Source organism: Chiloscyllium plagiosum, unplaced genomic scaffold, assembly GCF_037043375.1.
Source record: "Chiloscyllium plagiosum isolate Xiang-an unplaced genomic scaffold, Cpla_swu_hap1 HiC_scaffold_1, whole genome shotgun sequence".
Lineage (NCBI taxonomy): Eukaryota > Metazoa > Chordata > Chondrichthyes > Orectolobiformes > Hemiscylliidae > Chiloscyllium > Chiloscyllium plagiosum.
The window spans coordinates 41,415,181-41,441,203 of record NW_028270139.1 but is presented as its reverse complement, the minus strand read 5'-3'; the positions used below and the strand labels follow the sequence as shown (position 1 = coordinate 41,441,203).

The following is a 26,023-nucleotide window of genomic DNA, read 5'->3' as shown; positions in this document are numbered from 1 at the left end:
GTGTGCCTCCATCAAGAATGCATGCAGAAAGCTATTTGTGGACACACATTAGCAATTTTATTTCAGTCAACAATGCAGTAGATGCACAAGCAACATTAAATTTAAGCAATTAGTTAGATAGATTAGGGCCTTGCAAATGTACTGTACATTTCTCCAAAACAATCAATAAGTCAGGCAATGTCCATGACACCGAACTCTAGCTAAGAGTATTAGAACTCTCATAATTAAGTCTCCAATTATACTGGCACTCAATATTCGAGTCAGGGCTTTAAAATCAATTCTAATAAAATAGCACGTAAACATCATCCCTGCCAATCAGAATCACCCAATTTTACAAAATCAGTTTAAAAAACAACTTCCTCCATTCAACAAAGGTTGGTCAGTACACTGGAGTAAGGAGCTACTAAAATTTTCAAGTGAAGTTTTTCTTCCTTGCAAGACAATTTTGGTGGATCAAATGTTTGAGTTTAGTGACAGTGAAATGTGCATGGACCCAGGTGTATGCTTGCACTGGACTGTGTCAACTGGATGACACCAGCAACTACAAACCTAAGCAAAATTTTAAATTCAGCAAGGAATAGTCTTGAGCAAGGGCACTTGATTGAACAGACTGAAGTCAACTTCTCATTGTCAAACAGAGCTCGATTAACAGACTGAACAGCAATACATTAAACCTTTGCGACAGTCTTTACTCCGTCTATCTATTGCAATCTCCAACAATTTTATACCAGCATTTTCTTCCCCATGCTTGGCAGCAACACTAGAAAATTACACTTGCAAAGAAAACTAAATACAATTCTGCAGTAAGAGTGCACACCATTCTCTGCCAAAAAATGCATCCCAATCGGCCTGGCCACAAGCGGATCGCAATATAGGCGTTGGGGTGAAAAATCACTAAGTGGACATACCTTTCTAAAGTTGATGCCTTGCTGGACAAGTACATTGTCCAATCTTCATATGCAAACCTCAAATCCAAGCAGACTGGCAATAACACATTCCAATCCTGGATTTAAATACTTGCTTAGACTTTACAGAAGTTAAGATGTTGAAAGAATGGTTGACAGGACCGATTACAATGTAGTAACTGCTACCTTGAGGGGACAATTCAAATTACGACCATTGTACTCAGATCTTTTTATGTATCAAAAGTTCTTCTGTCCCAGGAGGTCATAGAAAGACATGAATATTTGTGAAATAGCTTCTCTTCAACCAGTTGGGATCATCGTATTTGAGAGAACCCAATTCAAAGACATTAATAGAAAAAAGCATGCATATTTCCAATTATCCAATGCAGAGCTCCAGCATACTGGGAGCACCAGGCAGACCAAAAGGAAGCTGACCATCCTCTTAAGACATTTCACAGGCAAGCACCAATTGCTGGAAAAGCTCTAGACCTGCTAAGATAATATTCAATTCTCTCAGTTCCGATGATGCCAACTTTGACAAGGGTGCCATCGAAACGTCCACCTTCCTCAACCGAGCAATCCCCAGCACTGAAGGACTGACTCATCTCGCACATTTTGGCACTCACCCTGTCCTTTCCCTCCGACAAGAGTGATAGGGTCCACCCTGTCCTCACCGACCATCCCACCAGCATCCATATGCAGAGGATCATTAGCCTCAGTCACCTCCAGTGGTATGCCACCAAACAACATTCCCCTCCTCGCCAGCTTCCAAAAGGACCGTTCTCTCCTGTACAACCTAGCACACTCCCAGCATTCTCCCCGCATCCACGGCACTTCCCTCCACAACCATAAGTGCAATCCCTCTCCATTTACTTCCTTCCTCCCTCCGTATCCAGGAGCCCAAACACACCTGCCAGGTCAAGCTGCACTTTACCTGCACATCAATCAATCTACTTTACTGCATTTGCTGCTCACAATGGGGTCCCCTCTACACTGGGAAAATGAAATGTGTACTGAGTCACCACTTCGCAGAACATCTACATTCTGTCCACAAAAAAGATCATGAGCTTCCAGTTACCTGCCTCCAACTGCACCTTCCCTGGTCAACATCTGTCTCAGGTGTGTTGCAATGCTCCATCAAAGCTCAACGCAAGCTGAAAAACAGCATCTCATTTTCCACTTGAGAATTCTACAGCATTTTGGAGTCCATATAGAGTTCAAGCCACCTTTTCCCACATCCTTACCCTAACCCCCAAAAACCTTGTGATCATATGGCTTGCTATTACACACAAACTATTGTTAGCCACTAATATGCCCCATTAGCATCTATTCATTCTCCTAGGCTAATTATTATCCATTCCTTTGTCTACCCAAGTTCTTCTCTCAACTTCTGGCTCTATCGCCACTTATTTACTTATTATCCACTCTCTCCCCCACCCAACTTATCTTCAGCGTAAAAACCAAATTCTGCCCAGCTACATTCAGCTCGGAGGAAAAGTCACTGGACTGAAAACATTAACTGATTTCTGTCCACAGAAGCTCTCCGATCTGCTGAGCTTCTCCAATAAGTTGTTTTCGTTTCTGATTTTCAGCACCCGCAGTTCTTAATTTTTTAATCAGATCAATGTGCATGGACTTCTTAAAAAGAGACTCTGCCACTGTCTGCAAAACTAGACTTAAAGATCACAACTATTCAAATATGGAGCTGTTTGAATATTTTGGGAAATCATTCATACGAAAGGTTAAGTGCATAAAGTAACCCAACTAACTGAAAGCCCAAGTTTTAAGTGTCCGGCTATCAACAGACAAATATGAAATTTATACATATTTGCAACCTGAATATTTCTAATTTTCAAAAATGGCTGCCTAAATGGCCATATTTCCAGTGGCCAAGTATTAAAACCAGTCAATACTGTGAACAAAATTTAAGATAAGTTGCTACAATAGCGCACCACCTTTTAACCACTACTAGTGATCAACCAGTTCAACGCAGCCTGTCGTACAAGTAAAGCCACATTAACTGCACCAAGTTAAACGTCAAAAGCACAACCTCGCTAAATTTACATTTAGAAAGCCGCTTAAACATCAAAGTTTACAGCTAATAAACATCAAAAGCCACCCTCCGCACCCGATGTAACAACTTAAAAAAAGAAAGTAAAAGCTCCAATTGGCATCAGTCAGGCAAACAATACAAAGGTTTCAAAAGCTGGAACCACTCCTACCTTGTAACAAGCCCGTTAGAAACGCCCAGCCGCGGGAAAGAAAAACCACACGGGAGAGGGATTTCAACCGGAAATCTGCACGATCATACGTGGGCCGGTCTCAGTCTGGCCAGTGCCAATTACTGAGGGAAGGGAACGACCAGAACGGAGGGCAGGGACAGTGAAAGCAGCGCCCCTTCCCCCATCCTCCCGCCGCCACTAACTCAATGGGCTAGCCCTCCCTCGATCCGCTCCTCCACATGCGGCACCGCTTTACAATGAAAAACCACCAGCTTCCGGCGGCGGCGGCAGCAGCACCCGCTCTCAGTGGAGTTTTAGAAAGAGAGAGCGAAAGAGAAAAGAGAGGCGAGACACCCCCCCACCCCCACACACAAAAAGGGAGAGATTTTCAAGTCCTGGAAGACGGGGTCACCTTCGAGTTGTGCAGATTTAAAATAAATAATGGCACTTATTAATTTTTAACTAAAACCTTCGGCGGCTCCCGGCCGCTGTAAAGGCTTGGGGGGGGGGGGGGGGGGGGGAGAGAAGAGGGCGATTGAGACCAAGTCCAACACGACTTCAAGGACGTTGCTGCTTTTTCATATCGCGCCTTTCCGGGGGGGGGGGGGGAGAGGCTGAACCCGGGAAATCTCCAAAGACCCACCCGCTCCCAAATACAAACTTTGCAGCATCACCTCCCTCCCCCCGACCCGAGTGAACATTCTTTACAGGAGACATATTCATATAAATAAACTAAGAGGCCCCGCGGGCTCCTCACCCTTCGTCCTCTTCCGTTTTACTGGCGTCGATCTTGGCCCCTTCGGTCTCGGCGATCGCGCCCGATCCATCCCCGCCGTCGCTCGCCTTGGCCTCCATCGCCGGATCGCTCATGCCCGCCGCCGTCGCCGCCCCAGCCTCGGCGGCGGCCGCCGCCATGTCCTGCAGGCCTTGGCCGGCAGCCTGGGCCTCCGCCTCGGAGAACTGCACGGCCTCCGACATCGCTCCGAGACACGGGGTGCGTGAGAACGGCGGGTGTGGTGGCGGTGGTGGGGGGGGGGGGGGGGGGGATGGAGGGGAAGTTTATTTAAAAAAAAACCCGGTAACCCGCTGCGCCGCCCGGATCAAAGGGAGAGGGCGGAAAGGTTTTTATTTTTTTTAAAAAAAGGTCAGGGCCGAGTCAAGGAGCCCCGCCCGCGCACGCCACCACCTCCCGCTTCTCCACAAACCAACCCGGGCTGCTTTCGTGCGTCCGCGTGTGTACGTATCACATAAAACAGTACACACTGAGGTGTCCTCGGCAGGGCCCGGTAAATGAGTGAAGTCTCACCGCTGGCTTGGCCCGCACTCACACCCGGCCCAGAGAGGGGGAGCCGCCGCGCACGCTCTTCTCTTTTAAATAATGGACTCTTCACAAAATGGCCGCCGCCGCCGCCGCCAGGACCAAGGCCCCGGGAACGTCACATGAGGCGGGGCGGTCACCAATCGCCGCGCCAGCAAGAGCCGACGCAGGCGCCGTGGCGGGCGAGGGCCGAACCTGGAATGTGACCAAAGAGAGTCCATTGAGGCGCAGGCCGCAGTGGGCAAGAGATAACCGCGCTGCCGCAGGCCGGAGGAATAGAGTGACCATTGTGATGTCATTCTCAGGAGGAGTGGAGTCCTCCAGGGTCGGGATTCGACAGCGTTAGTATTGGGTGCAGTGCGGTATTGAGGCTTCGCCTGCGAGCCTTTTACCAAGATGAGAATTATTTGGATTTGAATCACGAACCCGGATTGCAACGGAGATCTGTTGGTTTCACATTCACCTTTTGACTGCAGCAACATTCTGCCCTGGTCCGTATGTTGTACTTCATATCCCCGAGGCGCTTGTTACTTTGTTTCTCAGGGGTGTTGCCAATTGTTACAATGTGACCCCTGTTCAGTTGTAACTGGATCACCGTGTAGCTGTATGCAGCATCCAAATCTCGCACTAAACGTACCAGAGAAATTCAGTAAGTATGTTAATTTCTGCTCGGGTTGACCAAGGCTCAGACTGCAACGCAGTTCTGCACTGTTTTGAATGTAAGAGAATTATCCCCGTTATCCTGACCAATGTTTCTCAATCAACATGTCCAAAGCAGATTATCTAGTCATTATGACATTACTATTTGTGTGAGGCTGATATCCTGAAATTGGCTGCCGTACTTTCTACAATACGATAGTGACTGTACTTTAAAATAAGGTTCTGCTCGAAAGGTTAACTCTGCCTTCTCTCCACTGATGTTACCAGATCTGCTGAGTTTCTGCAATTTCTGCTTTTGTTTCAGATTTCCAGCATCCACCGTTTTCTGACTTAAAAAAGTTCTTAATGAGATGTACATTGATCTTTTGAAAACTGTAAGAATGTGGCAGTGACTGCTGTAATCTCTGGAGTCTGTAATGTTGTTCAGAGTATGACATAAGAACACCTTTGGTTAATAAAACTATATCAAATTGAAATGTAAAATCCACAATCAGTTTCTCATTACAAAAGAGAGTTCTAAACTTTGTACATGTGTTTCTTAATTTCACTCCTGAAAGGACTAACTTATTTTAGACTGCACCCCTAGTCTTGAGATTTTTCAACCAGCTATAATAGTTTCTCTCTACCTATCCAAAATATCCTTAATATTTCTTTAAATTCTAGGTAGTACAAATTTGTGTCCTTGTAATTTAATGCTGGAAGTCTAGGTGTCATTCCATAAATCTACATTGCAGGACTAAATGTCTGCTTTATAAGGCGTAGTGCAAAATTGTGTCCTTAATATTCCAGATGTGATCTAACCAGGGCTACTAGCCATAGTAAAACTTTTACTCTATTTCTCTAGATATAAAGATTAACATGACATTTTAATGACCTAGGTACTTGGAGCTCCTATTTTGTTTAATATACTCTCTGTTTCTAATAATCTGAATAATGTGATTGGCAAGAACACTAGCCTCTGCACAGTTCTGGTGGAAACCATCCCATTGTCACAAAGCTACTCTCGCAGTACCAGTGCCACTACCCATGAAATAGAACCAATTTCTCCAATACCAATCACATTCCTCTCTCTGATCTGATTTTCCCTTTGCAATTTATACATGGCTCAGATAATAATCCAGAGATTATGACCTTTTGAGGATCTGTTTCTTAATCTGGCATCTAGCCCCTCATATGAACTTGCGTCGATGTCAGTGGTATCTACCTGGATTACAACTGAATCCCTTTGTCCCACCCCTTCCACTGCAAATTCCTCTCCAGCCCAGAGTAGATGTCCCAAATCCTGGCACCAAATGGACAACACAGTTGGCTGGACTCATGCTTTGTGCTCAAGAGAATGGTATCAATCCCCCTCACAACAGTTTCACCCAATAGCACTTTTCCTCCCTTACTCTTTCCCCTTTTGAGTGGCATCCTGTACCATAGTCAGTCAGTCAGTCAGTTCATCCACCCTGCAGTTCTCACTATCATCTAAACAAAGTGAAAAATCCTCAAACCCATTAGACCTTATTTATGCATCTTATGATTTTACAAACTGTTATAACCACCTACGTGTCCAACACTATATTGGACAAATGGGAAACTAGCCACCAGGGTACATGAACATCAACTAGCCACAAAATGACATGACCCTGTCTCATTAGAATCCTTACAAGGACACCACTTTGACTGGTACAACACATCCATCCTAGGACAAGCCAAACAGAGATACGCACAAGAATTCCTAGAAGCATGGACCTCTATCAACAAACACATCGAATTAGACCCCATCTACCACACTTGAGAAAAAGAACAGGAAGTGACCTCACTGACCCAAAGAAACCCAAACATATAAATAGAAAGCAGGAATTAGCAACAGTGCTTCACCTGTTACCTAGTAGGATGATGAAACATCTGGAAATGAACCTTCCAGCTTAGCAAGCAAACCTACATTCAGATAATAAAATGTCACACCGTGACTGCAGCTGTCTTTGTAGGACAATTAATAGCTTTGGGGGATGAGAATTAGTTACCTTCTCATTTAGTCTCCCACCATATCCATTCCCGTACAATTAGTCATTTCCAAGCACCACGGGCTACTGATAAACTAATTTGCTCCCAGGTAAACAGGTGCAAGGCCTCCAAGAAGACAAGAGCTAGTTAGTGAAAATGGGAAGGCCCATTTTATATTTATTCTTACTTCCATTACCGGTATTGTGGGGAGATGACTGGCTGCCTCACTGCAGGAACAGTTGAGGAAAAACTAAACTCAGCAAACAGAAAATCAGAACTGCATCTGACCGAAGCAACAGCTTCAGTAAAACTAATACAATTTCAAAGCCTGCCTCATACTCTTGGGTGCTTCATATGATTTGTAAGTAAGTGATGTAACTTTTTTTACCAAACTAGGATTTTCTTCAAATTAATTTATTTGTCTAAAAGTTGAAATAATGTAGCTGGAAATAAATTGCTATAGTAACTTAGTGTATGTTTTAAAATGATTTGTTTATTGTACTGGTATTTTTGTGGTTAATAAAAATAGTGAATCAACACTACCAATTTATGCTATTTTGTATTTAGAAAACTTTCAAAGTGTTTCACATGTAGGTATTTTCTAATCAACCTACTCAGAAATGCTACTGCACACCTCTGGAGCAGGTGGGATTTGAATCCAGGCTTTGTGGCTCTGAAGTAGGGTACACTGTGCCATAAGAGCCATGTACCTGTATGTATTTCACTTATAATAATGCTAAACATTATGCAAGTAAAATGAGTGATAATTGGATCAATAAATAACTGATTTGTTTTGGTGATATTGAGGGAGGAAGGAGACCAGGAAAACCCTTTTACATTACAATATTCCTGTTGAAACATAAATATCCAATTGATCTGTAAGAAAGTAAACAGTAGCATTGGTTGATGTCCCATCTGAAACATGCACCACGGAAAATCCAGTCCTCCCTCTGTGCTGCACTGGAATGTAAGCCGAGATCAGACTCTTGACATTGGATTTGAATACTCAGCCTTCTGACTGTGTGATAAGTTTGTTTCCAACTGATAAAATCTGATATTTGTATTAGCTAATATACTTTAAATTGCCTTTTCATTGTTCTGATTTCTGTTATGATTAAATACATACAATTAGGAGCAGAATAGGCCACTCAAACCTGCTACGCCATTCAATTAGACTGTTCAATTAGTCTGATTGTGATTTCCACATTCTAGGCTACCCCAAAAAAACCTTCATCCATTTGCTTTCCAAGAATCTATTCACATCTGCCTTAAAAATTTTCAAAGGTTCTGATGTCACCATATTAGTATAATAATAGAAAGTATATCTCGGTAGGTGGTAACTGGCATCTTCATCCAAATGGCTGTTGTTGATGCGTGAATATTAGTAGACTGCAACTATTGTTGTTTGCAACAAAGCTCAGTCTGATTTTCTTCTTGTTGAATTTTCACAGCCTTCCATTTAGTAGCAACCAATATTAGAATTTAGACTTAAGATGAGATTTTATTGTCACATGTACTCAGGTGTAGGAATGAATGAGCACAGTGAAAAGTGTACAAAGTCACCATTCTCTGGTGTCCTCTTGGTTACAAAGCCAGAATCTCAAACAAAAAAACCCAGCAGAAATAAAAGAAAACCAAAACATAAGAGAAATGACGAGATCTCAAAGCCTAAGCCTTATCTCCATGAAGGCTTTTGGAATCACCGATGCAGGCACCCAGGCCTAGCCACAGCCTGAAGTCTCAGTCAGCGTGCGAGTCTTGCGTTGATTGCAGGCAGGAGCTGCATTCTTGCTGAAGCTGCCATTGCCTCCAATCACTGCAGTAGCTTTGCTACTGCTGCCACTGAACACCAGGAGGATGTCCTTGCTGCCGCCATCACTTCACACTGCCGGGAAGCTGCTGCCATTCCATGCACAGTCAGATCGCACCGCTGTGCTGATGCCACTGATTAACCCACCACAAAAGGCTTTAAAGGAAAGAAAAACAGAGAGAGAAAAAAAGAAAAGGGAAAAAAACAGAAAAATGTCACTCTTCAGCCCATTGGCCCATCTGATCCACATCCTGTTGTACTCTGAGGTAAGGCAGATGGAGTTTAATTTAGATAAATGAGATGTTGCAATTTTGAAAGACAAATCAGAGCAGGACTTATGATAAGGTCCTGGGGACTGTTTCTGAGCAAAGAGACCTTGGTGCAGGTTCATAGTTCCTTGAAAATGGAGTCACAGGTAGATAAGACAGTGAAGAAAGTGTTTGGTATGGTTTCCTTTATTGCTCAGAGCACTGACTACAGGAGTTGGGAGGTCATATTGCAGCTGTATAGGACATTGGTTAGGACACTTTTGGAATAGTGTGTGCAATTCTGGCCTCCTTCCTATCAGAAAGATGTTGTGAAACTTGAAAGGGTTCAGAAAAGATTTACAAGGATGTTGCCAGGATTGGAGGATTTGAGCTATAGGGAGTGGCTGAATAGGCTGGGAGTGTTTTCCCTGGAGTATCAGAGGTTGAGGGATGAGAGGTTTATAAAATCGTGGGGCATGAACAGGATAAATCCATGCCACTCATCTTTTCCCTGAGGTAGGGGAGTCCAGAGCTAGAGGACATAGGTTTAGCATGAGAGGGGAAAAATTTAAAAGGGATCTGAGGAGCAACTTTTTCATGCAGAGGATGGAATGAGCTGCTGAGGAAGTGGCGGAGGTTGGTACAATTACAACATTTAAAAGGTATCTGGATGGGTATGTGAGTAGGAAGGGTTTAGAGGGATATGGACGACGTGCTGACAATTGGGACTAGATTAGGTTAGGATATCTGGTGGGCATGGATGAGTTGGGCCGAAGGGTCTGTTTCCGTGCTGTACATCTCTATGACTAAGAGAAGAAGTTGAAAATAAAGAAAGAAAGCAGACTAGAACAGACAAGTGCCAGGCTTAGGACCCCAAGCACAGCCCTGCTAGCCCGCTGCCATGTTGTTCGAATACAATTAGGGATGTGCGGATTGTTATGATAGAAGAATACTGGAAGCTCATGATAAAGTGCAAAATTATGCCATTGCTCCAGTGTTTCAGCCAATCTCCTTAACTTCCAGTTAACAACAAAGGAGCAGGGTTTTAGTCCTGACTGGATGGGGTTAGTTGGAAAAAGCTATTGAGAGCCCTCTTTCCCCAGTGTCCCTTGTCAGTTTTTCACACATAATATTTGTGGAATTTTGGACCTTCTACTCCTGCTCTCACTGTTGTCCTCCAGCTGAAGTTAACACCCTGCCTCTGATTGATGTTGGATTTGGCAAAACATTTTTTGATCTCACATTGAAATAATTTCTTATGTAGAGTCCTCTGTATCTTCAATATGTCCCAAAGTGGAGTGAGTCATTGTTAATGAAACAAATACAGCAGCCAACTTTAGTATCAGCAATGTATATATTTTGTGAATACCTAGTTCATGTATTTGAATTAGGACATAAATTTTAGTTTGAAGAATTAAAATGTAGAAAATGGGACAAATGTAACTGAAGCACATGGATACCTTTTACACTTAAGAGTTTGGGACATGTTGCTTGAAGAGGTTAGTATCTAGAAAGGTAGGATTCGAAACAGTGGATGAGTTTGTAGAGCTCTGTTCAATCTGTGCAGGGCTTCTAGAAACAGGAGTCAATTTGTCTCGATATGCATGAATCTTTCAAGTGACCACACAGCTTAGAGGGAGCACTGCTGCTGAGCTGAAAATGCAGTGGCTACACTTTCTGCTATAATGAGAGTCCAGAGAGAGTGTTTATTTTGTGCGTTAAAACTAAAGTAGTTGGAAACATACACTAAACCTTGAAAGACTATGGAACCTAATCAGGTGAAAGAAGTTGTTGTAAGTGTGGGTTACTTGATCTAAAAGTCAGGTCGAAAACCGCTCCGAGCAATCATCATGGAGATGAGTGGAACATAAGAGAGCTCTCTCTTTTTTTCATTTATGTTTTCTGGGAGAGGAGTTAGTTGCAGTTTAGAGCTGGGCAAGTGCTGAAGCAGGAGAAGTGATGCTGTTAGCAGAGTCCAGGCAGTTCAAGCTCAAGATAAGTCCCAGAGAAATACTGACTCCACACCACCGGTTTAGCACACTGCAGCAAGTAGCTGAACAAATTAGATGCGGCATCCTTTGAAGTTTCTGTCCCTTGGAGTTAGGAGAATGATAATGAGAACAATAGTAATGGAGCAGCCAGGATAAAAGGACAAACTGTTTTACTTGGGGACTGGAGCACCAAGGCGCAGTTGAGGGTGCGGTTAAACAAATCTCTTGCTGCAGGTATGCTGTGCTGAATGGAAGGCCAAACCTATACAATTTGAATTTTGAAAGTCAAATTGTAGGTGAAAGGGGGTTAATTTTTCCAGGAATTAATTCAGAAGGAGATAGTGTTAAAGCATCAATATGAGTGATGCAAGGAAGAAATCAAATATGATATTGGGGATGGTATTAATTTTTTTTCATTTCTGTTTAAGATTTTTATTAATCCTAACTCTTTAAATGTTAGTGCATCCTGATGGACTCAGTAGAAAACAGTTTTGGGCCCTTTATCTAAGGAAAGATATACTGGCATTGGAGACAGTTCAGAGAAGGTTCATCCCCCAAATTGATTTTGGCTTTGGAGAAATTTTGTATTGAGAAATGATTTAGTCAATCAAGATTTCTGTTTTCATTTCTGATTTCCAGCATCCACTGCTTTCGTTTTTTTTCTATACAAAAGACATCTATGGAAGGAGAGCAAATGTATGTAGCACCTTAATGTAATATAATGTCCCAAGGTACTTATCAATGTCGTTCTGAATAGTCATTGACCTGAACTAGTAACTCTCTTTCTCCCCACAGATACTGCCTGACCTGCTGACTATTTTCAGCACTTTATTTTAATTTTATACTTCCAGTACATGCAGTGTTTCAGTTTTCTTTTAAAAGGATTGGAATGGAGGGTGAGGGAGGTAAGAAGATTATCAGTATTTGTGAGTGGTGCATTATTTCACAGTTTTAACTTTCATTTATTACAGTTGAGAGACCTCACTGTGAAAGAGTAATGGTCAGTTGAAATAAAGTCCAATCCTGACAGGAGTCTGGCTGAATAGATAATGATTTTCTTCTCCCCAATCCACATTAAAAATCAGACTTTCTCAGACCTCCTCATGAAAGAATTCCGGATTCATTGTGTTCTGACAGAAATTTCTACTCATCCCTGTCTTAAATGGGCGATTTCTCCCTCTGATATTATGCCCTCTGCTCCTAGACTCCTCAAAAAGGGGAGATGATCTCTCAGAATTTGCCCTATCAAGCACCCCCCAAGAATCTTGTATGTAAAATTATCTCTCATTTTTCTAAACTCAAATAAGTACAGGTCCAGTCAACTAAAAACTTCTCATATAAATTTCTCCCTGCACAGAATTAACTTGGTGAACCTTCTCTGGACTATCTGCAATGCCAGTATATCTTCACTTCGATAAAGGGCCCAAAGCAGTTCACAATATTCTAGGTGTGGTCTGACTAGTACCTTGTGTAGTTTTAACAGGACTTCCTCATTTTTATATTCCATTCCTTTTGATATAAAGTCCAGTATTTTTTAAAAATTAGATTCCCTACAGTATGGAAACAGGCCCTTCGGCCCAACAACTGCATACTAACCTTCTGAAGAATAACCCACCCAGACCCATTCCCCTATCGTATATTTACCCCTGGCTAAAGCACCTAACACTATGGGCAATTTAGCGTGGCCAATTCACCTGGCCTGCACATGTTTGGATTGTGAGAGGAAACTGGAACACCCAGCGCAAAGACGCAGGGAGAATGTGCAAACTCCACACAGACAGTTGCCCAAGGCTGGAATCGAACCCAGGTCCCTGACGCTGTGAGGTAGCAGTGCTAACCACTGAGCCACCATGCTGCCCTGCCTTCTTTATTATCTGCTGAGCCTCTATGCCAGTATTTTCACATGCATGCACAGGGATCCCAAATCCATCTAGGCAGCAGGTTTCTGCAGTGTTTCTCCTTTTAAGTAGTATTCAATTCCTTGATCTTTCCTGCCAAATGTATAACCTCACGTTTTCCCATACAATATTCCTCTGCCAAGCTTTAGTCCACTCAGACTGTCTATGTACTCCTCTGCAGACAATTCTATTCATCCTCAACACTCAGCCAGAGTGGCACAGTGGTTAGCACTGCTGCCTCACAGCACCAGGGACCTAGGTTTGATTCTAGCCTCATTGTCTGTGTGGAGCTTGCACATTCTTCCCGTGTCTGTGTGGGTTTCCTCCCACAATCTAAAAGATGTGCAGGTCAGGTGAATTGGCTATACTAAATTGCCCATAGTGTTAGGTGCAATTAGTCAGAGGGAAATGGGTCTGAGTGGGTTACTCTTAGGAGACTCTGAGTGGACTTGTTGGGTCAAATGGCTTGTTTCCACACTGTAGGGAATCTAACTTGCATTCCCACCTACTTATATGTGGTCAGCAAATTTGATGACAGTACATTCACTTATCTCAACCATATTATTAATATATATTATAAATAATTATGGTTCTGCACTAATCTCTGTGACACACCACTAGTTACAGGTTGCAATCCTGAAAATTCTCTGGTATCCTGAGTTTTGTATCTCCTATTAGGTAGGCAAATCTCCTTCCAAATTATCATACAATCCCCACACCATAGGTTCTTCTCTTAGTAAGTAGCCTGACATGTTGTACCTTATCAAACACATTTGGAAATCCAAATACATCTGCTGGTTTCCCCTTATTAATGCTATATGTTACTTCCTCAGATAACACGAATAAATTTATCAAGTATGATTTCCCCTTCATAAACCATGCTGACTCTGCTTAATCAGATGATTAAGAAGAGAATTGAGCCATTTGGCCCTTTGAGCCTGCTCTGCCATTCAATCATGGCTGCTAGCTGAAGAAATTCATCATCTCAGTTCGAAAGAATTGCCCCTTCCCTCTGAGGCTGTGCCCCTGGGTCCTAGTCTCTCCCACTAGTGGAAACACCTTCTCAACATCCACTCTATTCAGGCCTCTCAGAATTCTGTAAGTTTCATTCATATCCCTCCTCATCTTTCTAAACTCCATTGAGTACAGACCCAGAGTCCTCAACCACTCCTATAACAAGCCCTTTATTCCCCAAGACCAACCTTGTAAACCTCCTCTCGACCCCGTCCAAGGCCAGCATATCCTTCCTTCCTTAACAGAGCCCAAAACTACTCCCCTAACTCTAAATGCAGTCTGACCAGAGCCTTACACAGCCTTAGCAGTACATCCCTGCTCTTGTATTCAAACCATCTTGAAATGAATGCTAACATTGTATTTGACTCCAAACTGCCAACTGGACTTGCATGTTAACTTTAAGACAATCCTGAACAAAAACACCTAAGTCTCTTTGTGCTTCAGATTTCCAAAGCCTATCCCCATTTGGAAAATTGTCCACCCCTCTTATTCTTCCCACCAAAATGCATGAACTCACATTTTCTCATGTCGTATTCCATCTCTCACTTCTTTGCCTATGGTCTTGGCCGGTTCAAGTCTTTCTGCAGCTCACCACTTCCTCAGTACTACTCATTCCTCACCTATTTTTGTGCAATCTGCAACAATGCTCTCAGTTCTTCCATCCATATTATTAATGTGTAATGTGCACAATTGTGGTCTGAACATTGACCCCTGCGGAACTCTAATAGTCACCAGCTGTCTTCGTGAAAAAGAGCCCTTTATCCCCCCACTCAGCTTTCTGCCAGTCAGCCAATCATCTATCCATTTTGCCACTTCAGTGAGGTGATGGCCTAGTGATATTGTTGCTGGACTGTTACCCCAGAAACCTAAGAATTGTCTGGGAATCCGGGTTTGAATCGCACCATGGCAGGTGGTGGGATTTGAATTCAATGAAACTCTGGAATTAAGTTCTAAAGATGACCATGAATTCATTTTGACTATTGGGGAAAAAATGTATGGTTCACTAATGTGTTTTTGGGAAAGAAATCTGCCAACTTTACCCAATCTTGCCAACATGTGACTCCAGACCCACATCAGTTGACTTTTAACTGCCCTCTGGGCAATAAGGCATGGCCTAGCCAGTGATCCCATTATTTAAAAAATTAACACCATACGGTCTTGTCTTGTCTTGTGCAGCAACTTGTCAAAGGCCTTCTAAAAATCCAAATAGATCACGTTCAATGGCTCTGCTTTGACTAACTTGCTCATTTCCCATGGCTATTTCACTTATCCCTGGACACTACGGGCAATTTAGTATGGCCAATCCATCTAATCTTCACATCTTTGGAGTGTGGGAGGAAACTGGAGCACCTGGAGGAGAGCCATGCAGACATGGGGAGAACGTGCAAACTCCACACACACAGTTGCATGCAGGTCCCTGGCACTGTGAGGCAGCAGTACTAACCACTGACCCACCATGCCAATGTGATCTCTAAAATCTTACCAACAACCGCAGTCAAGCTAACCAGCCTGTAATTTCCTGTCTTCTGCCTCTCTCTATATATAATTACAGGTATCCCCTGCAATCCGAAAGTAGAGCGTTCCTATGAAACTTTTTGTAAGCTGAAATGGCGTAAAGTGTAGAAGCATGAACTTATGTGGGAAAAATTCCGCCTTTTTTCATAACAGCGAAAATCCTCTTCAGATTTCTTTAATTAGCGAAAACCAGTACTAATGTAGGTCTTTTGTAAAAGCAAAGTGACGTAAAGCGAACTTTTGAAAAGTGGGAGAACACCTGTAAATACGCTGCTATTACCTTCTTTCAAAATAGACTCTTAAGATAATCACAATGTTAAGTGAACTGGCCTACAGTTACCCATTTTTGTACGCATCCCTTTTTAAATAATGGCAGTTTTCCAATCTTCTGGAAAGCATTTCTGGATGATTACTACCAGTGCATCCACTATTTCGATAGCTACTTCCTTTAATATCCTAGGATGCAAACCAAAACACTAAAGGAAGAACAAAGAACAAAATAACAAAGAAAATTACAGCACAGGAACAGGCCCTTCGGCCCTCCAAGCCTGCACCAATCCAGATCCTCTATCTAAACCTGTCGCCTATTTTCTAAGGGTCTGTAACTCTCTACTGTTTGCCCATTCATGTCTCTAAATGATGCTATCGTGCCTGCCTCCACCACCTCCACTGGCAAAGCGTTCCAGGCACCCAACACCCTCTGCGTAAAGAACTTTTCATGCATATCTCCCCTAAACATTTCCCCTCTCATTTTGAATTTGTGGCCCCTAGTAATTGAGTAATTCCCCCACTCTGGGAAAAAGTTTCTTGCTATCCACCCTATCTATACCTCTCATGATTTTGTAGACCTCAGTCAGGTCCCCCCTCAACCTCCAGCTATCAAATGAAAATAATCCTAATCTACTCAACCTCTCTTCATAGCTAGTGCCCTCCAAACCAGGCCACATCCTAGTGAACCTCCTCTGCACCCTCTCCAAAGCATCCACATCCTTTGGTAATATGGCGACCAGAACTGTACACAGTATTCCAAACGTGGCCGAACCAAAGTCTTATACAATTATAATATGACCTGCCAACTCTTGTACTTAATACCCTGTCAGATGAAGGAAAGCATGCTGTGCACCTTCTTAACCACTCTATTGACCTGGATTGCCATCTTCAGGGAACAATGGACCTGAACACCCAGATCTCTCTGTAAATCAATTTTCCCCACGACTTTTCCATTTGCTGTATAATTTGCTCTTGAATTGGATCTCCCAAAATGCATCACCTCACATTTGCCCAGATTGAACTCCATCTGCCATTTCTCTGCCCAACTCTCCAATCTATCTATATTCTGTTATATTCTCTGACAGTCCCCTTTACTGTCTGCTACTCCACCAATCTTAATGTCATCTGCAAACTTGCTAATCAGACCATCTATACCCTTCCTCAATATCATTTATGTATATCACAAACAACAATGGTCCCAGCATGAATCCCTGTGGAACACCACTGGTCAAAGGTCTCCATTTTAAGAAACTCCCTTCCGCTACTACTCTCTGTCTCCTGTTGCCCAGCCAGTTCTCTATCCATCTAGCTAGTACACCTGAACCCATGTGGCTTCACCTTCTCCATTAGCCTACCATGGGGAACCTTGTCAAACGCTTTACTAAAGTTAATGTATATGACATCTACAGGCCTTCCCTCATAAATTAACTTTGTCTTGACCATTAGCCCCATTAGTTTCACTAGCACTTTTTCTTTGAGTGCAAATCATTCCTAACCCCTTTGTTTTGTCCTTTGATTAGATTGTACTTTATAATGCTATTTGTGTCCTCCACCATGATGACTGTTGCAAAGTTATTCAACTCTTCTGCCATTACTTGGTTCTCCATTTTGATTTCCCCAACCTTATTCTCAAATGGCTTGTGTTAACTTTGCCCCCCCCCCTTCATTTTTAAATATATAAAGGAACCCCTACTTTCTTGATTTTTAAAAATCTTTCCCAATACTCTGTCTTACTTTGCCACATTATATGTTTTTTCTTTTAATTTGATCCTATACTTGATTCCCTTGGTTAATCACTCTTGGCGTATCCCCCTCTTAGAATTCCTGTTCCACGTTGTGATATATATTGATATGAGTACAGTCGGTTCTGCTATAATGCACATTTCTTCAATGTGAATTGGCTATAAGGTAATTGAAGAATTGAGATAATTATTTGTAGGTGAACTTTCCTTACCTGTATTGGCAGTAACCTGATTCCGGCCCCATTGGTTTAAATGGTGCTGCTATTACTTGATTTTCTTATAATGTAGGATCATGGAAACTGAACTAACGCATTATATCAGAACAGAATGTATTGAATGAACTATATTCTTAAATGTCTGCTATTTTCCCTGAACCATCTTTTGTGCTAAATGTCTTTCCCAATTAAGTCCAACTATGTTTGCCCCCATTCCTATGTATTTGCCCTAATTTAAGTTTAGCATGTTTGTTTCTGACCCACGTTTCTCTCTCTCTCTCTCAAACTGAATGTTAAATTTCACCATGTTATGGTCACTGTTTCCTTGGTGATTTTTTACTCTGAGATTTATTACACATTACACATTACCAGATCCAAAATGGCCTCATCCTGCTTGGATCCACAATATTTTGTATTAGGAAACTGTCCCTTGTGGTTAGCTCTGCCAACTTAACTTTCCCAAACTAGGTGAAGATTAAAGGCACCCACCATTAATGTACAGCCCTCATTATGATTTATTCTATTTCCTATCATATAGCTACATTTACTAGGCCTATAGACTACTCCTACCAGTGTTTTCTCCACCTTGTTATTTCTCAGTTCAACCCACATGGATTTTTAATCTTTCAATCCAAGATAATTTCTTGCTACTGTATGGATTCCATCTTACACTAACAATGTTATCACACCATCCTTTTATTTCTTGCCCGTCCTTTGGCAAACTCACATACCCATAGCTTTTATCTCCTTGTAACCCTGACTCTATAATGATAATACTATCATACCCATTAACCAGTCTCTGTGTGCCATTATTTGATGTACTTGGTTCCAAATACTGCATTTAAGTAAAGGCCCCTTAATTTTGCCTTATTACCATTTTTTTCCTTTTGCTCTATTTTTTGCTAATATTTTCTGTTTTCATACGTTGCCACTTTCTGTCCTACTCTGGGTGTCATTACCTAGACAGCTACTCTGCAAAACTGCCATATCTTTTTGTTTTGTAAGCCTCCTTATCCTTCCCCGTCAGCCCCCAACAGCACTGTCCATCCCATCCTTGCCACCCCAATTGGTTTAAAACTCTCTTTAATGCCCAGTTATTCAATTCGCCAGGGCTGGGGGAAGAAGGTTACTCCACCTCCTGAGGCTGCCTGACTTGCTGTGTTATCCCAGCCTCTTGCTGGTCTACTTTGGATTCCAGCATCTGCAGTTTTTTTGTCTCCTAAGAGTTATGAAGAGCGGGCAGGAGCATGGAGTTGAGGGTGAGATGAGATCAGCCATGATCATATTAGATGTCGGAATAGACCTGAAGGGCTGAATTGCCTGCTCCTGCTTGCTTATGAACAGTTCTTGTGTTCATATTTACAGTTTCTCCTGCATTCTGTGTTTGTTTCAGAATAACCTAACACATGATCTTACAAATGACTCTTAAAATAACTTGAATCATTTGTAATTTAATATGCAAAAGTTTGGTCTGTGTTATTATTGAATGCATCACAGTTTTATAAAGCCTCTAGTAAACCATTTAATTAAGTTATCAATCTTCTTCAAAGACTTATTGTCAGTCTTTACTTTTACTTACAGTTTCATCTCATTTAATCTGATTCAAACAGCTATTCACACTTAGTTAAATCCATTAAATTACGTTCAAGCAGTTTTAACCAGCAGTTTGCACCTTGTTGTTTAGATGATCAATTTCAATGAGAATCTCCTGCAAAAAATTACTGCCATGGGATGTATCATCCACGCAAAGGATATGATTTAACTTAATAATGACCTTATCTTTCAGCAAAATAATTAACTGTTTATGTTTGCACCCTTGGGTTAGGAGTTGCAATGAAGGATGCCAGCCTGGCCCGAGTGGAGGTGTGGCAGGAGTGGGATGACGAGGCTGGGACAGAATTAAAACAGGCAATGATCTGATGAGCGAGGGATTGGTGTAACTGCCTGGTATGTTGATCTGAGAAGTAATACTTCCTTCAATTTATTTTTCAGCGCTTAGACCTCTGATGTCCGTGGACGGTAGCGACCTCTGAAGCTGGAAGTTAATGTATCAGTATGCCAATCGGCAGTTATGGAACCTTGGAGCAGTTGTGTGGCCGCACAGTGTCAAGGGAATAGCACTGAGGGGTACTGTGCATGAAAATACTTGGAAAGTGGGGACTGACCCCTGCTGTCTGACCTTGTTACAGCATTGGTTCAAACATGAACAAAACAGCTGAATTTGAGAGGAGAACTGAGAGCCAAGTTTGCATGGTGTCACAACCATTTGGATGGGCACGTCTTAAAGTAGAAACAAAAGCAGAAATTGGTGGAAAACCTCAGCAGGTATGGTAGCATCTGGGGCGAGAAAGCAGAGTTAACATTTTGGGTCCAGTAACCCTTCGGAGATAACTGTGACCCCAGGTAAATTCAAAACAGAAAGGATGAAATTTGTGTTGGAATCCATATGGGATGAGTCTGAACTGGAAGCAGGATCTTGTGATGTGCCTTTGGAAGTGAGTTTTGGAAAATATCTTGTCAAATTTGAGGAGCAACAACAAAAGTAATGACTGAATAGAAATCATGTTGTAGACAGGAGCAGAACTTTTCAAGGTGGGCAAACCTGGAAGAGATGTGGCAGTGAGTTAAATACAAAAAAAAAGAACTGCAGATGCTGGAAATCAGAAACAAAACAGAAATTGCTGGAAAAACTTAGCAGGCATAGCAGCACTTTTTTTTGTTTAACTCACTGCCACAACTCTTCCAAATATGCTCACCGTGAAGATGTTCTGCTCCTCTTTTCAACAGGATTTCTATTCAGATCGTTTTTCTTGTTTACTGTCATTACTTTCTTTTTCATTCATAGAATCCTTACAGTGTGGAAACAGGCCATTTGGCCCAACAAGTCCGCACCGACCCTCCGAAGTGATCCCACCCATACCATTTCTCCTGACTAATGCACCTAGCCTACACATCCCTGAACACTATGGGCAATTTAGAATGGCCAATTCACTTAACCTGCACATCTTTGGACTGTGGGAGGAAACCGGAGTACCCAGAGGAAACCCACGTAGATATGGAGAGAATATGCAAATTCCAAACAGACAGTTGCCCAAGGCTGGAATCAAACCTGGGTCCCTGGCATGTGAGGCAGCAATGCTAACCACTGAGCCACCGTGCCGCACTTTATTGTCGCTCCTGCAATTTGACAAGATGTTTGCCAAAATTCGTGGATTCCAACTCAAGTTTCATCCTTCATGTTTTGATTCCACCCGGGATCACAGGTATCTCCGAAGGGTTACTGGACCCAGAACATTAACTCTGCTTTCTCTCCAGAGATCCTGCCAGACCTGCTGAGTTTTTCCGATAAATTTTGTTTTTGTTGGCCTTCATAGTGAGAGGGTTTGAGCACAGGAGTAGGAATGTCATCCTGCAATTGTCTAGGGCCTTGTTGAGAGCGCATCTGGAGGCTGTGAGCAGTTTTATTCTCATCTGAGGAAGTGTGTTCTAGCTAGAGAGGGACTGTGATAAATGTTTACCAGACTGATTCCTGGGATGGCAGGACTGATGTATGAAGAGAGCCTGGAACAGTCAGGCATATATTCAGTGGAGTTAAGAAGAATGAGGAGGTGGAGATGGGATGTCCTAGAAACCTTTAAAATTCTAATAGATGTGAAGATATCATGACTTTAAGAGGTGTATTTTGTCCTGATTTTTTTTTAATGGAGAGGTTGAGACAGAGGTGAGGAGCAGTCAAGGCAATAAATAGCTTGTGAGGTCTTGGATTTTATTTTAAGTTTGAACAATAGTAGCAGCCTTAATGGGTGGGGTCAAGCTCCTGCAGAACCAGGACTTTTAGTTGAGCTTTTAGTAGCTGTTGGGGTTGTGAAAGCTGCTACATCTCTCTCTCTCTCTGCTACAACTGAAAGCTTGGGTTCTCTTCCTGCTGCTAGAAATGTAAGTAAGACAATCTATTTTACTGAATTTGCCTATGCCAAGCGTATGTTTATGGGATGTTACTATATTGGAAAAGTTAATGAGTAGTTTATAGTATTTTGATAGTTCCAGTTAAGCCAATCCTTTTATTTTGTCTGTATTTTAACTTTAGTATTTGAATAAAGTGTGTTTTGCTTCAAGCCTGGTACTTTGACCAATAGAATTGCATCTGGAACACGAAGCCTGGCACTTGCCTTTAAAATAAGAAAATGTTAGTGTCAAGGAGAAAAACATGTTTTGAGGGAGTTTGTTCTGTCCATAACACAGGACTAAACAGTGTAAATGTAGGAAGAATGTTCCTAATGATCATAGAGTCCAGATCTAGATGAGGAGAAATTTCTTCACCCAGACAGTGGTGACCCTGCGGAGTTCCCTGCCAAAGAAAGCAGTTGAGGCCAAAACTTTGAATGTTTTCAAGGAGTTTATTTATCACAGCTAAAGGATCAAAGGGTATGGGGAGAAAGCTGGACATGAGTACTGAGTTAAATGATCAGCCATGATCATACTGAATAGCAGAGCATCCTCAAAGGGCCAAATGACCTACTCCTGCTCCTATTTCCTATGATTCGATGAAAGCAGGTATAGATTCAAGGATCAAAATGACAGGCTCCTGCTCCCAAGTTGTTTTGTTCTCGACATCAGCATTTGTTTAGAATGGTTGAGAAAAATTTAGTTCATTGTCTTGGACAAAGTGATTATTTTAAAGGATCCACTTAAAATTAAGGTTACAGATCCACTTAAGATTAAGCAAACGTGATCCAACCAAATTGTTCTTCGGGTGAAATGTTCAAATACCAGTTCCACTTAAAATGACCTTTTCATTGAAGATCAATTTGAGTGGTGTAAGTTAAAGCTATAATGACTTAACAGGCAAAATCGTTGTCTGGTGTAGCATTCGACAGCAGAGGTCATATTTATCAGCCAAGTTAGATTTCAATCAAGGGAAAATTTCAATACTAGAATTCACCAGAGGGTGTACTAGTGAGGTCTATGCCAGTGGAAGGAGTCTGAGGACCAGGGTGGGAGGTGATAGAAATATCCTGACATTCGGAGCAGCATGGTGGCTCAGTGGTTAGCACTGCTGCCTCACAGCACCAGGTCCTGGGTTTGATTCCTGTCTTGGGCAACTGGGTGGAGTTTGCACATTCTCCCTGTGTCTGTGTGGGTTTCCTCCCACAATCCAAAGATGTGCAGGTTTGGTGGATTCGCTATGCTAAATTGCCATGGGGTTGGTATATTAGGTGCATTAGTGTGGGGTAAATGTAGAATGGAACGGGTCTGAGTGGGTTAGTCTTCGGAGGTCAGTGTGGATTTGTTGGGCCGAAGCGCCCGTTCCCACACTGTAGGGATTCTAGTGGCACGGTGGCTCAGTGGTTAGCACTGCTGCCTCACAGTGCCAGGGACCCAGGTTTGATTCTAGCCATAGATGAGTGTGTGTGTGTGTGTGTGGAGTTTGCACATTTTCCCATGTCTGTGTGAGTTTCCTCCGAGTGCTCTGGTTTCCTCCCACAATACAAAGATGTGCAAGTTAGGCGGATTGGCCATGCTAAATTGCCCCATAGTGATCAGGGATGTGCAGGTTAGGTGCATTAGTCAGGGTAAATGTAGAGTAATAGGATAGGGGAATGGGTTTGGGTAGGATACTCTCCAGCGTTGGTGTGGACTTGTTAGGTGAAGGGCCTGTTTCCACACTGTAGAGATCTATCTATCTAAACTGTCCAGGCACTCTCTTTGGAAAGTGCAAATGTTAGCAAAGCTGTTGACTATCCAAGCTGTTCCAGTACACCTATATTGACCTAGTAATGTGGAAAGTTGCCCAGGTATATCCTGTCTAAAAGGAGCAGGCCAAATCTAACCAAGCCAATTACTGTATCAATATTCTAATCTTGATCATCAGCAAAGTGGTGAAAGGTGTTGTCAATAGTGCTACTGAGTGGCATTTACACAGAAATAACAATGCCATTGCATAAGTTTGGGTACTCTAAAAATAAATTCTTGTGCTTTTCTCTATCTCAGGACAATTATGATCCAGGATCTGGGCACTTAACTTTCACTCCAATCAGTTTGAGGTCTCCCAAAGTGGTTTTGAAAAACGATCTCAACTTCACTTCCAGGTTCCTGTGTCATCAATCTTTGGTTTCCAATTCCTCACTCAAACCACAAAACATAGAAGCAGATGTGAGCCATTCAGTCCATCTAATCTGCCCTACCAGTGAGTTATGGCTGTTCTGATCATTCTCAACTCTACTTTCCTGCCTTTCTCCTATAGTTCCCAACGATCTTACAGATTCAAAATCTCTGTCTTGCAAATACGTAATGACCCAGCCTCAACAGATACATTACTTTGAGAAAGAATCCTCATCTTTTTTAAATGGACAACCACTTTTATATTATATCCTCAGGTCCTAGATTGTCCCATGAGGGGAAATAACCTTGCATCTACTATCAATGGCCTGGGGATATTGTTTGTTTCAATAAGGTCATCTCCAATGAGTACAGACGAACTGACTCAAACTTTCCTCATAAGACAGTCTTTCCATACCCAGGATCAGCCTAGTGAAACTTCTCTAGACGGCCTCTAATTACTGTATGTCTTTCCTTAGATAAGGGGCCCAAAGCTGTTCACAGTAATTCAGCTGTAGTCTGACTAGTGTCTTTTATAGTTTTAAGCAAGACCTCCCCCTATTTTCATATTCCATTTGTCTATTATCATAAACTTATATGCTAGTTTGAGATCTATGCAAGATCCTAGATCCCTATGCGTTTGCTGCAGTCTTTCTTCATTTAAATGATAGTCAGCTCTATTCTCACATAACCTCACATTTTCAGACATCATATTCCATCTGTCCATTTTTGCCCACTCAACCTATATATCCCACTGCATACCATTATCATCCTCACCAATTACTTTCCCACCTATGTCATGCATAACTTGTCGATAGTACATTCACTTTCCTCATCCAAGTTATTAATATACTGTATATTGTAAATTGTGACCCCAGCACTAACCCTATGGCATTCCACTGCAGAATGCCATCTGAAAATGTCCTTCTCTCAACTCTTAGTTAACCAAGCCTCAATCCATGCCAATATACTAAGATACTATCTCCAACACCATGAGCTCTTTAGTGCAACATCATATCTTAATGCCTTCTGAAAATCCAAATATTACCCACTGCTTCCCCCTTTGTCACCTTTGTAAGGTTATGCTAATTCTGCTTGATTATGCATTAAGTGCTGTTACATCCTTTATAACACTAACATTTCCCCCAGAAAACCGATATGAAGTGCCATTTGGTAAAGTTTGTCTTCCTGTTTTAAATAAACTTGTTTGTTGCATTGGCAGTTGGTTACTACCAGTGCATTCACTATCTGTCGCTACTTCCTTTAATATTGTAACATACATTCCACCCAGATTGAAGGAATTTCAGTTGCTAACCTGTTTCCTGCTCACTTTTTCCTATCGGCTTTTGTATTTAGTCAGTTCTGCTTTAACACTGAAGTTCCATTCTCATGCAATCCAGTGTTAAGAAAATCATGTAATAGCAACACCATTGAAACTAATGGGGCCAGAATCAAGTTATAACCAATAAATGCTTTAAAACTTTTGTGCTTGAGAAACAGTATCAATTCATTAATTGTGTTATAGCAAATTCTTAACAAAATGTGCATTACAGCAGAATTGATCTGTATTTCCTCTCCTTTTGCCCCTTGCTTTAATTTCAGAATGCTAGTGTCTTCTAGCGTGTTATAATCTGAGCACAGAAACAGACCCTAGAGTCCAACTAGTCCATGCTCATCAAGTTTCCCAAACTAAACTAGTCCCACTTGTCTTCATTTGGCCCATACCCCTCTCAACCTTGCCTATTCATGTACCTATCCAAATGTCTTTTAAATGTTTAGCTGGACCTGCATCTATCACTTCCTCTGGCAGTTCATTCCACATACAAACCACCAGCTAAGAGTTGGCCCTCAGGACTTTCTCCTCTTGTTGACTGTGATACAAAGTATTTATTCATCCCCTCTTCATCACTTGGTTCCTCATTATTCCTCCAGCCTCCTCTATAATGGCTGTTCAAGCATGACCAGCCAAGTCCTAGGCATAGTTGATTATTCAAATAACTCCAGTATTGCAATAGGTAATGAATGCTGACCTTGCCACCCCTTTTAAAAGTTCAGGTTAATTCAATATCAAATTTCAGGTCCTGTTCTCTAAATGTGAATTCATCTATTAACAACTCAGTTTTA

At 42.1% G+C, this 26,023-nt stretch overlaps 3 protein-coding genes across 5 annotated transcripts in view; 2 read left to right on the top strand and 1 right to left on the bottom strand.

The window, feature by feature from the left end:
* LOC122552276 (heterogeneous nuclear ribonucleoprotein D0) overlaps positions 1–4,508 on the bottom strand; it is an 8,659-nt gene extending 4,151 nt beyond the window's left edge. For all 3 annotated transcript variants that reach the window (XM_043694971.2, XM_043694989.2, XM_043694981.2), the window contains exon 1: positions 3,885–4,508. In XM_043694971.2, coding sequence (XP_043550906.1) covers positions 3,885–4,105 — 221 coding nt within the window. In that variant the 5' untranslated portion in view covers positions 4,106–4,508. The remainder of the gene's footprint in view (positions 1–3,884) is intronic.
* Positions 1–7,639, top strand: part of LOC122552290 (vesicle-associated membrane protein 8) — a 135,526-nt gene extending 127,887 nt beyond the window's left edge. Inside the window, exon 5 of the mRNA XM_043695012.2 lies at positions 5,410–7,639. The gene's annotated coding sequence lies outside the window, so the exon portion shown is untranslated. The remainder of the gene's footprint in view (positions 1–5,409) is intronic.
* enoph1 (enolase-phosphatase 1) overlaps positions 4,547–26,023 on the top strand; it is a 66,253-nt gene continuing 44,776 nt past the window's right edge. The window contains exons 1-2 of the mRNA XM_087986423.1: positions 4,547–5,094; positions 19,793–20,125. Coding sequence (XP_087842549.1) covers positions 20,003–20,125 — 123 coding nt within the window. The 5' untranslated portion in view covers positions 4,547–5,094; positions 19,793–20,002. The remainder of the gene's footprint in view (positions 5,095–19,792; positions 20,126–26,023) is intronic.